General features: G+C 34.8%; 1 protein-coding gene across 3 annotated transcripts in view; it reads right to left on the reverse strand.

Annotated features, from left to right (window-relative positions):
* Positions 1–12146, reverse strand: part of mon2 (Mon2 homolog, regulator of endosome-to-Golgi trafficking) — a 185045-nt gene that overhangs the window by 103631 nt on the left and 69268 nt on the right. For 2 of the 3 annotated variants that reach the window (XM_068345406.1, XM_068345405.1), the window contains exons 5-8: positions 10794–10930; positions 10376–10490; positions 4274–4399; positions 3742–3825 (exon numbers count right to left, since the gene is read on the reverse strand). In XM_068345406.1, coding sequence (XP_068201507.1) covers positions 3742–3825; positions 4274–4399; positions 10376–10490; positions 10794–10930 — 462 coding nt within the window. The remainder of the gene's footprint in view (positions 1–3741; positions 3826–4273; positions 4400–10375; positions 10491–10793; positions 10931–12146) is intronic. The other variant, XM_068345407.1, reaches the window with a different exon arrangement.

A 12146-nucleotide genomic window follows, 5' to 3' on the forward strand; every position in this document is an offset into this window, starting at 1 on the left:
GCTACTGTCCGTCGTGACTGAGGGTCTAAAACAGCTGGTGCGGCAACAGACGGAGTTACTGCCTGTTGCGGTACCACCTTGCCTCTCTTGGGAGGTGTGCAGTCGTCGGATGACTGCAGCGAGTCCGAACTGACCCAGTGGCTACACCTAGGCCGTTGGACTTGCGCGGAAGGGACCGACTTGCACTTAAAAGCTGCAAGATTTGGTCCATGGTTTCTTACGAGAAACCTCTTCCGCAGACGAGGAATAAATGGGCTCTCTCGTCTTTGTGTGGGTGGGGCGATCACGTCGGCAAACGTGTGTAGATACGCCCGAAACCACGGAGGGAAAAACGTCTGTTCGTCGATCAAGGCCTGTGGAACCCATTAGTCGTTCGACATTACTTCTCCCCTGGGCTTGGGAGCTTGTAAGAGGTCCCGGACTAGGTGAACAACTGGCACGAACAGACGAACCCTCGGACGCAACACTGTAACACTTTGCGCATATCACTTTATCACTTTTGATTTTCTGTTTGCACTTATTTCACTGAAATCGAAACTTTAACTGATTTCTACCTGAAACACGCAATCCTATCCTTCATTAAAAGGTAGTAATTGCGAAAACAGTTTTACAATGCAACAGAAAAACATAAATAAAGATAAAGAATTCAGTGGCTGGAAAAGAGACTAAACACTAGAACAAATAAACTACGTTTACAATCTCTCACCACATAAAGCCTGGGAACAAGAATAAAACCCTAGAAACGTTTTACCTTCTTCCCCTACAGCGACTAGGGAGAAGAGTAAAAAATGAGAACAACGTTACCCGCTTGAACGAAACGTTTATTCTCCTCTCTCTCCCTCCGTCTCTATCTCCCTCTCTCTTCTCTCTTGATTTAGCACCTGAGAGAAGAGCCCAATTATATATCGTTAAAACATGTTATTTGCTAAAGGAAAAAACTGAAAGGTTTCCCAAATAAAAAGTTCCTTTATTTAGAATTTAAACTCTTTAAGCTAAGAAAGAATGAACGAAACGCTAGAATTGGTTTACTCTTACTGCAAAGTGAAACCGTGAAACACTCTCTCTCTATCGTAACGATAGAGCGCAAGTTGAACGTTCTGAACGTCAACAACTGCGGAGACTAAAAACTAAACGTTAGTTCATCTTTGAAAACAGTACGAGACTATCAAAGAAATTCTTCCATAAAACATTAAAATCAAAAAAGTATTAAATTCTTTAAAGGTTAAATACGATATAACGGGCTCAATGTTAATTAACTTCGGCTCTGGTTGCCTCCTTCCAAGTTAGGACCGCCTACTATTAGGAAAGGTCGCATATAAACAAACATAAAAATTTATTTTTATAAGTTTATAATAATTGAAAAGTTAACCGAAGAGGCCTAAAAAGGCGGAGAGATATAAAATAAATGGATCTATAACGTGTTAAGCAAAATTACCAAAAACCTAAACACACTTCCGTCTAAGGGAAGGGTCGGCCATTTAAAAGTGAAAGAGAGTCCATACTCTCTTCGTCACCATAATTAAATCTATCGAAAACGAATTCAAGTTTGAAATGAAGATAAAACCCCTGCATAGCGAAAGCTCAAAACTGGAATAGTGTACTTCACCAAATCGTTGTGAAAACAAATCCAGTTAGGGACGGCGTATTTAGTAGGTCCTGCCATTGGCACGACAGAGGAAAAATTGGTTCTTGTTGACAAGAAGTACCTGAGTACCTACTCGACAGATGGCGCTGTTGTTGTACACCCCCACCTGTATAGCGATCGCTGGCGTATCCCGATCGTAGGTTTTTTCTGTCGAGCAACAGAGTTGCAGCTACATGATCATCGGGTAAGATTAATATTGAAAAATGAATCTTTAAAAATAAGACAACGCACAAGTCAAAATGGGACTCGGTGATCTTGTTACTGTAAATCGCTATGGAATAAATTAACAAATATCAAAACCTGCTCATTACCTTACTTCCTTGACTGACTCACCGGTTGGATTTCATAATTTGGCACTGGAGCATGGGGTCTGAGAGACCATTCAATGTATAAGTGCAACTGGGGAAATTACACTATCAAAATACAAGAGATGTAAGAAATGAAAGAGGAATGGAGGTAAAGTGAAAGATTAAAAAGTAAGGGCAGCTGGGGACCAAAGGATGCTACATAGACATTTAGGCGGTGCACTTATGGAACTACACCCCAACAGTCTATGACTTACTGTTTTGATAGCTTCAAAGTTATCCAAATCCATCTAACTTTGTATAAAAACCTAAAGAATTACTTCTCTGCAATTTTCTAGATGATTAATAGGAGATTTTGTTCATACAGCAAAGAAAAATTCAGGATGAGCTGAGTCACCTCTTTTTGACTGACTAGAGATGAAAGACCTGCAATGGGAACTGTGGGACACTGTGGCTATCACAACAAAACCAGGATGCTGACACTAGACAATGCATATCAATCACTTTCAGAAGTACTACGGGCAGTAAGGGCTGAATTATTCTAAAAAAAAATCAAATATTATTGACAAAATTTATTTATTTATTAAGAGGAGATTAACCAGCCCAAATTATTAGTAAAATAAATACCAATGTTCAAAGCATTTCAGTCTGCAGATCTTGAAAGATGCTTACAGCTACAAAAAGAACCATATCCTAATGATGGTAAAATGGAGGACCAAAAAAATATGAAAAGAGTAAAATTACCTTCTATGAATATTGGAATCATATTAAAAAAAAAAACCTAGATTTCTAGCAACACTAAATAATACAGATGCTAGAAAAAACATCTTTAGTCCTATTCAAAATAGACATTTGTAATAAAAATAAAAATACTAAGCAGCAGTAATGAAAATAGATTTAGTTTATCTCTTTTGATAATAGAGAAGGGCTTGCGCACGGCCTAAATTTGTCAAAAGGGATAACTGAAAACACCCTAAAAAGGTTTATCAAAAACCAACCTTAGCCAGTCAGTCAATAAATAACTTTTCAAGTGACGATTATATTATTTATTTGTTAAATCCTACTACCAGATAAAAAAAAAAATGGTCCTCTATCTTATCTTACCTGCCTTTTTCTAATACCTATCATGTTAATCTATTATGAATATTCTTTCCCAGAATATCCAAAACTTTCAATAAACAGGTAATTCATCTAAATGATATACAGTGTCACAATAATTAGTTATTTCAAGAAATGCCTTGTATTTTAACTGACTAAATCATTGTAAAAAGTTTAATTGCCAAACTACTGTTTGCTATCTAGATGAAAGGTTCAAGCAATAGTTGAAAAATTTCAAACTATAAAGCATCTGACATCATAAAACATGCACTGTACATTTCAGTTTTTTAAATAACAACAATAACTTGGACTGACAATTTTGTTCAAAGCAGTTATGCTTAAAAAGCCTCTGGATATACAAACTAACAAGCATTAGCACAAATATGGGTGTGTTTATAAAAGGTACTTGAGGCAAATAAGGGAAATGTTATTGTTCCTTTCTAAATTTTTCCTGAAAACATTTAGGTAACCAATGATATCCTTTCACAAACAATGAAAGCTGGTATAAAAACAGCCATGAAACGATTGACAGACATTCCAAACCCAAAAGCCAACACTAAAGTATTTCAAACATCAAAACTTCAGCACAGCCTCATGAGACACCAAGACCAATAATTGCATACAAACAAGACAAACGATGCAAAACATCTTGCACTAACACAAACTTCGTGAAGGAAGCAAATTCAAACTTACATCATAAAACAGGGTGGGAAACATACTCAGGATGGACTCAAGGAGTTCCATGGCAATCAACTTCAGGCACTCCATCAGTCCTGGCTTTTAACACAAACAAGTACAAAATACTTAAAGTGTATAACAAATACATACCATACTTGTGGATAAGTACTAAAACTAGTGTCACGCGAAGGAGGCAATCGTTTCTTACTGCCACCCATTGGTAGCACAAGGATAAATGATGCTACAAAAAAAATTAGCAAAATGCATTTCCTCGGGATACAATAGACAATTAGATGTTAAAGTGTAAAGGTGTTTAACAAATACACAAGGAAAATTTAATAATTTCTGTGATGCTTTGACACAAAATTAAACTTAAGAGACAACCAAGCAAATCTTTGAAAAACTGATGTTTGAAAAAAAAAATCTACTACACAATGTAATATCAGAAACAAAATAACCAAAAAAAAAGCTAGCTATCCCATATGCAACAGTTAAAATGTCCACTTCAAGGCATAATATTAGTATAGCAAGGTAAAATTTCACTTACATTGTAAAAAACTGATGGAAAAGTTGTCAGGACGGACTCCAAAAGCTCTAAACCAAATGTTCTTGTCATTTCTGTAAGGCCAAGAAGCCATAATGGTTGATCTGCATTCACCAGTTGCACCAAATCCTGCAAATTAATGGAAATGTCAATTCAAAGTAAAAACTGTACGAAAATCATTATTTTGACCTTAACCCTGGATAGGTACGGTCCTCGGACACCCCTTTAAGGGTATACTCGGACGCGAACGACCCCGACGCCAAAAAAAATTCTTGAAAAATCAGTTTTTGCAGTAACCTCCTTTTTTCTTTTGCCAAAAAAAACTTCAATGAATGCTTAAAACAACTGTATAGATAAATACTACTCATCTGCAGAAAAACTATTTATTATAAATATTTTAAAAAATTAAGTAGAAAAAAAAAAGACCTGACATAAAAATTCATAAAAAAAAAGTTTATACATATATACACAAATCCTTTTAGGAATTGATTCTTGAATGTTTAGGACACATCTTGATGTATTTTGGATGAAGTCAGACCCATGGAGGTGAAGATCTGAAATGAGAAAAAAAGGGTAACTTTTTTTGGCCAAAAAAATTTGTCCAAATTTCATGAATTTTTTTGGGTACCCAAATGAAATAGGAAGTGGCTAATTTTTTTAGGGAATAAACATATGTTATCCTAAAATAGAAATATGTAAAAAAATCTTCATTATTTTGTAAATTACATTTATATCAGGGGCCATATCTAAAGGTAATTTTTTGAGTACTTAGAAATTCCGTAAAAAAATACATATATTTAATATATAATATGATATTTATGCAGGTAAAAATATACCAAAATATCACAAATTCTATAGGGAACAAGAATATATATAGATAGGGCAGCTCACGCTTCGGATATGTCCACAAAATGGCCGCCAACCACACTGACTCAGACTCCCTAATCTGCCACTTGAAATGTAGGAAGGGTATGTCAATTTCAAGGTGTTATTTACTAATCTAATTATTATTGGATATGCATAAAAATTGTATGGTGGGTTGCTGGATAATTGTCGATTATTTTACGCCTATAAAATTAAAATTCTGACCCCAAAAAATTTTTTTGAAGGGAAATAAAATCGAAAAAAAAAATGTAAAACAATATTTTAGCTAAAAAAATTTGATGATATTCAATCAAAAAAAAAGTAAACAAAATTTTCCGACAAATAAACATCTAGAGGAATCATTACTCTGTGATAGTTCCTTAGTACGTAGTAATTTTGAAAGAATTGGGAAAAAACGAAAAAATGGCAATCACCGGAAAATCGAACACATACCTATATATACGCCATATCTGGCTAAAAAAAAGATAGGCATGGGTAGCCAGATCATCTAGAAACACTTTCCAACACTAAAAATATAAGTTTTGCGACACTACTTGCCAATTCCTTACGGTAACATGACTAAGCAAAAAAATGCAAAACAAATAAAAAGGGGCACTCGCGGAAAAATGGCTAACATTCTAATATACGGCATTTCAGAAAAAAAAAAATTCAGCCACGTGCTAGGCAAACCATCAAGGCACATTTTCCGACAAATAAACATCTAAATGAATAATTACTCTGTGATAGTTCCTTAGTACGTAGTAATTTTGAAAGAAATGGGAAAAAACAAAAAAATGGCAATCACAGGAAAATTGAACACATACCTATATATACGCCATATCTGGCTATAAAAAGAAGATAGGCATGGGTAGCCAGATCATCTAGAAACACTTTCCAACACTATAAAATTATAAGTTTTGCGACACTACTTGCCAATTCCTTACGGTAACATGACTAAGCAAAAAAATGCAAAACAAATAAAAAGGGGCACTCGTGGAAAAATGGCCATTCTAATATACGGCATTTCAGAAAAAAAAAATTTCAGCCACGTGCTAGGCAAACCATCAAGGCATATTTTCCGACAAATAAACATATAAATGAAATATTACTCTGTGATAGTTCCTTAGTACGTAGTAATTTTGAAAGAAATGGGAAAAAACGAAAAAATGGCAATCACAGGAAAATCGAACACATACTTATATATACGCCATATCTGGCTAAAAAAAAAATAGGCATGGGTAGCCAGATCATCTAGAAACACTTTCCAACACTATAAAAATATAAGTTTTGCGACACTACTTGCCAATTCCTTACGGTAACATGACTAAGCAAAAAAATGCAAAACAAATAATAAGGGGCACTCGCGGAAAAATGCCCAACATTCTAATATACGGCATCTCAGATAAAAAAAAAAGACATGCACGTGTTAGCCCAACCATCAAGGCACACTTTCTAACACATAAACATGAAAAAAAAATCAATAATATACGGCAATTCCTTACTACGTAGTAAATTTTTACAAATATTGAAAAAAAAAACAGAAATTGGCAACCGCAGTTAAATACCCAATATACCAATAACTACGTCGTATCTGACAAAAACAAAATCACGCATGGGTAGCCAGATCATCTAGACACACTTTCCAACACTAAAAAAGCAAAAGTTTTACGACACTATTTCGCAATATCTTACGGAAAAATGACTTGGCAAAAAAATGAAAAAAATGAAAAAGGGACACTCGCGGTAAAATGCCCGACATTCTAATATACGACATCTCAGATAAAAAAAAAGACATGCACGTGTTAGCCCAACCATCAAGGCACACTTTCTAACACATAAACATGAAAAAAAAATGAATAATATACGGCAATTCCTTACTACGTAGTAATTTTTACAAATATTGAAAAAAAAACAGAAATTGGTAACCGCAGTTAAATACCCAATATACCAATAACTACGTCGTATCTGACAAAAACAAAGTCATGCATGGGTAGCCAGATCATCTAGACACACTTTCCAACACTAAACAAGCAAAAGTTTTACGACACTATTTGGCAATATCTTACGGAAAAATGACTTGGCAAAAAAATGAAAAAAAATGAAAAAGGGGCACTCGCGGTAAAATGGTCCTCGTGGTGATGAACGACATTTTAACTAAAAAAAAAAACATGCACATGGTAGCCAAACAATCCACCAAGACTTTCCACAACTGATAACCTATACAAGTTGCACCATTCTACGACAATTTCATAATACGTAATAACTTTGATAATTATGCAAACTACCCTAGAAGGGTAAACTCGGACGCGAACGACCCCGACGCGTCTCAGAAATCGGGGAAGGAGTACAGCTACAGCAATGCACATCTGGACACTACTAGAGCGTGTAGGGGAGACACCTCCTGCAGGTCGATCACCCACATATTCAGTCACGGGGGTGAGTCACGTGAGAAAAACCTGTTTTTTTTTGACGCTCGGGGTCGCAAACGACCCACCGTACCTATCCAGGGTTAATACATGTACATGTTTTTTCATGATTATGAACTAAAAGTTAAGGTTTGTGCCATTCCTAGAGAATTTTCCTAAAATGAACACTATATAAAAGTTATAAAGTTCCAAAGAAATTTGCTTGGTATGACAGATTCTTACATTACTGCTACACCTTTCTAATATCAAATACAGTGGCTCATATGACATTATGATTGATTGATTGATTGATTTGAAGTTCTCTGGCATCCTGACATCGAATATAGATATTATGAATCAATGTAAAATATGACTCTATAACATGCGTTTTACTGTAGTATTAATCAAGTAAGTAAGTGTCTTGAAAGATAGGACCATAAAGGAAGTGGTTTATGTAAGTTCAGTCTAAAGACCAAGCACTAGAACAACCAGGATTGCATCAAGACTAAATGGAGGGAGTTAAAGAGTTGTTGGACATCATGATGGAGATTATAAAACGAAGACAATGTATAAAGACCTCGGGCATGTTGTTCTATCCTATTTCTCTTACTCTTGTTTTTTTTTTAACTTTTTATAGTTTATATGTGAAGAATCTAATTTAATGTTGTTACTGTCTTTGTAATATTTCATTCTGCTTGTTTATTCTTATCCTGTATTTTATTTCTTTGTTTCCATTCCTCACTGGGCTATTTTTCCCTGTTGGAGCCCTTGGACTTATGGCATCCTGCTTTTCCAACTAGGGTTATAGCCTAGCTAGAAATAATAATAATAATAATAATAATAATAATAAAGGTGAAACTGCAGTAAAACTGCAGAGTTATTATTATTATTATTATTATTATTATTATTATTATTATTACTTGCTAAGCTACAACCCTAGTTGGAAAAGCAGGATGCTATAAGCCCAGGGGCTCCAACAGGGAAAATAGCTCAGTGAGGAAAGGGAACAATGAAAAATAAAATATTTTAAGAAGAGCAACAATATTAAAATAAATATCACTTTATAATCTATAAAAACTTCAACAAAACAAGAGAAAGTGAAATAAGATATAAGATAGAACAGTGTGCCCGAGTGTACCCTCAAGCAAGAGAACTCTAACCCAAGATAATGGAAGACCATGGTACAGAGGCTATGGCACTACCCAAGATTAGAGAACAATGGTTTGATTTTGGAGTGTCCTTCGAGAAGAGCTGCTTACCATAGCTAAAGTCTCTCTTCTACCCTTACAAAGAGGAAAGTAGCCACTAAACAATTACAGTGCAATAAGAACAATTGTTTGGTAATCTCAGTGTTTTCAGGTGTATGAGGACAGAGGAGAATATGTAAAGAATAGGCCAGACTATTCGGTGTGTGAGTGTATAGGCAAAGGGAAAATGAACCGTAACCAGAGAGAAGGATCCAATGTAGTACTATCTGGCCAGTCAGAAGACCCCATAACTCTCTAGTGGTAATATCTCAACGAGTGGCTGGTGCCCTGGCCAACCTACTACCTATGAAATGTTAGAAGGACTTGGTATCAAGATGAAAGAATGGAGTGGAAATGGAGACTGTAAAAGGATAAAATCTGGGTACAGGTGGGGACCAAATGACAGTTTAGTAAATCATAAAGTGCAACACTGTACTTGATTACTTGATGTGCTCTGCCATACCATCAGTGCAGAACAAGTATTTACCAATATCAAATGTACTGTACACACAGTACCGTATATATAACTGGATTTTTTCCCTCAACCATAACTCTCAATAGCAATGAAAATGAGTAAAAAAAAATTGCAACCTACTATATAAATCATTTATTTATAGTAATTCCAATGTATTTGTAAGAAAGGACACACCACTGTCAGAACATTATGTGGGATGGTAACTGAAATAGCTAGAGAACATCACAAATTTTAAATCAGTTTTTCCCTGGCTATACAAACAGAAGTCCTTTTAACATAAGAAATCTCTTTGGTGCAAAACTAGTAGCCGATGGATTTTTAGAGCAAAATTTCTGTATAACAGCCTGAATGAGATTGCCAGGGAGCTCAGTTTCAGTTCAGAAAAAACACTCAGAGAGGTGGCCGAGGGTGGAACTTCCTTAAAAGAACTTGGTTTTACATAGCTAGGAAAAATACATATTTTTTTTCAAATTTAATGATTTGAGATGGTAACAAACCCTCATCCTTCAACATAAAAAGACTGAGTCGTTGGTGAGAAGAAATCTATGATGAAACGTACAGGTAAGTTATTTCCCTTCTGGGTAATGTCCCCTACCTGTTACAAATAAACTTGATGACCTAAAGTCCCTTCTAAAATAGCAATTCATGTGAGAAAGCAGTTAGGGCCTCAGTTATGGTTCAAATGATAAAATGAGATGAATGCAAAGGAACAACTCCCCAAACAAGGAAAAGGGGAAGACTTTCTCACAACCTGAGAGCAACAAACATCAGCATGAAAACAACAATCAGCAACTTCCTATAGGACTCTGGAAGACCAGTGATGTCATATAAGTAAACAAATATATATGACCAGTGTTCATTGGTGGCAAATCTAGCACATACACTACCAGGAACATAAAGCTGTAGTTCCCCTATCATTATACAAAACCACCAAACTCCATACTGAAGTACAATAAACAAGAAAACAATAGGAATAGAAATAATAATAAATTCAAGGCCTGTGACCAACAGAGCAGCAGGACAGTGTTTCCCCCTCACTCACCACAACTTAAACTTTTTAACAAGTTTCAACGACCAAAACAAGCTGTTTAAATATAAGACAGTATATGCTTACCTGGAACATAAGGTAAGCATCTGCAGCTGCTGGTCGAAGAGTTTTAGGTGGGCTGGCACTAAGAACTTTCAGTTCTTCCATGTTCATTGAATCATCAGTATCATCCTCTCCAGTTCTGTAAACAGTACAATAATTAAAGAATATGGGTTAGTAAATAATTCAAAATTCCTTTTATTCTAAAATTTCACAGTAACATTTTTAAATCTATAATACTGTACTATACTATATCTAAGTAACTTTACTTGCCTCTATTTATAATTTCACTTAAGAACAAATCTTTCAGATGAGCACTCATGAGTCTAAAAATGTAACTCAATTACTAAAAAAAAAACAATAACAATAAAAATTAAGAAAAAAATATAAAATACATAAACCAATCATCTGAATTGTAAAGGAACTCATAATTGGCATTACTTACTCTTCTTTTACATGCTTCGAATCTTCAGCAAGAACTCTTTCAAACACAACACTCACAAGCTGTCGAACAGTGGCGCTGGCAGTATTGACAACAGTGGCATCTTTTGTGAAATGCAAACGAAAACACAACACAAGGGCCTGAAATATAATAAAAAAAAAATTTTAATCTTCGTTAAAGTTTTATGAGACAAGTTATCAAAAAATGATGAACACGTTTAGAAAATGTAAAAATGACATCAGTTCATAAACAATTGTGCTACGGGGTATAACATATATTGCACCTCATGTGGGACACTGCAGGTAGTACTAACATTCTTTGCAGTGGCTCTTTGAGCACCAGCTGCACTGCTTTCTAACTTTTACTATTCATTTTCTTCTTACAGATCATAACTATAAATCATAAAATAATAAAATTTTTATGGGGTTGAGACTTTCTTCCAATGAGAGCATTTTATGCATTCACTCCCATGTTATCTATTTACTTTTGCTTCTACAGGATTATCTGGGAATTCTTGCATGCATCCTCTATTTAAATATAACACACTCACACTGTTTAGGTGAACACCTTCACATTCAGTGCATTCAACAAGTATTAACATAATTGAACTACACCACATATGTTTGAAGTCAAGGTGAAAAAATGTGATTGCTACGGCCAAGATACCACACCAAGTAAAAATTAACAGCTGTCAGTCCAAAAGCTGTTTTTTCCAAGTTTATCAAAAGTAATTATAGTATAATGTCCAAGTACCTAAAAGTTTGTTTTCTGTGCATTCAACTACTATAATTTAAGATTAGATTTATATTGCCTTTTGTGTGTATGTAGTGTCTGGAATGCCATCTTCGTCAAGAAGAGTTTAATACTGTATAGTGCAGAATCAAGGTTTCAATGAAAAAAAAGGTATAAGAAAAGAGAAGATTCATTATACCAATAATTATCCAACATTTACTGTTCTATAATATAAAGCTTATAGAGCAATGAATGTTGGGTAAATATTAAAATAAGTATTGGTTGAGAGACTTAAAAATTATAGGATTAGTCGTAGATATGTACAACTAGCCTTCCCATCCCATACCTCAGCAACTACTTGTACACTGCACTAAGAGAAAAATCCTTAAGAATTCTAAGCTATATTTTTTAGTAAAGTTATATCTAATAACTGCATTACAACCTCAAGTATAGTCAATGTTTTCTATTAAAACTAATTAAGCCATAAACTTCCTAAGAATACAATTTAACCATAAAAGAAACCCTTTCTGGTACAACTCAGGAACATAAATGGTGGTCTACCCTTAAATCTACACTCTTTGGTGTAGATGCAACAGTTCCTCCTTTACTTAAACCAGATGGCTC

This window comes from Palaemon carinicauda, chromosome 21, assembly GCF_036898095.1.
Source record: "Palaemon carinicauda isolate YSFRI2023 chromosome 21, ASM3689809v2, whole genome shotgun sequence".
Classification (NCBI taxonomy): Eukaryota; Metazoa; Arthropoda; class Malacostraca; order Decapoda; family Palaemonidae; genus Palaemon; species Palaemon carinicauda.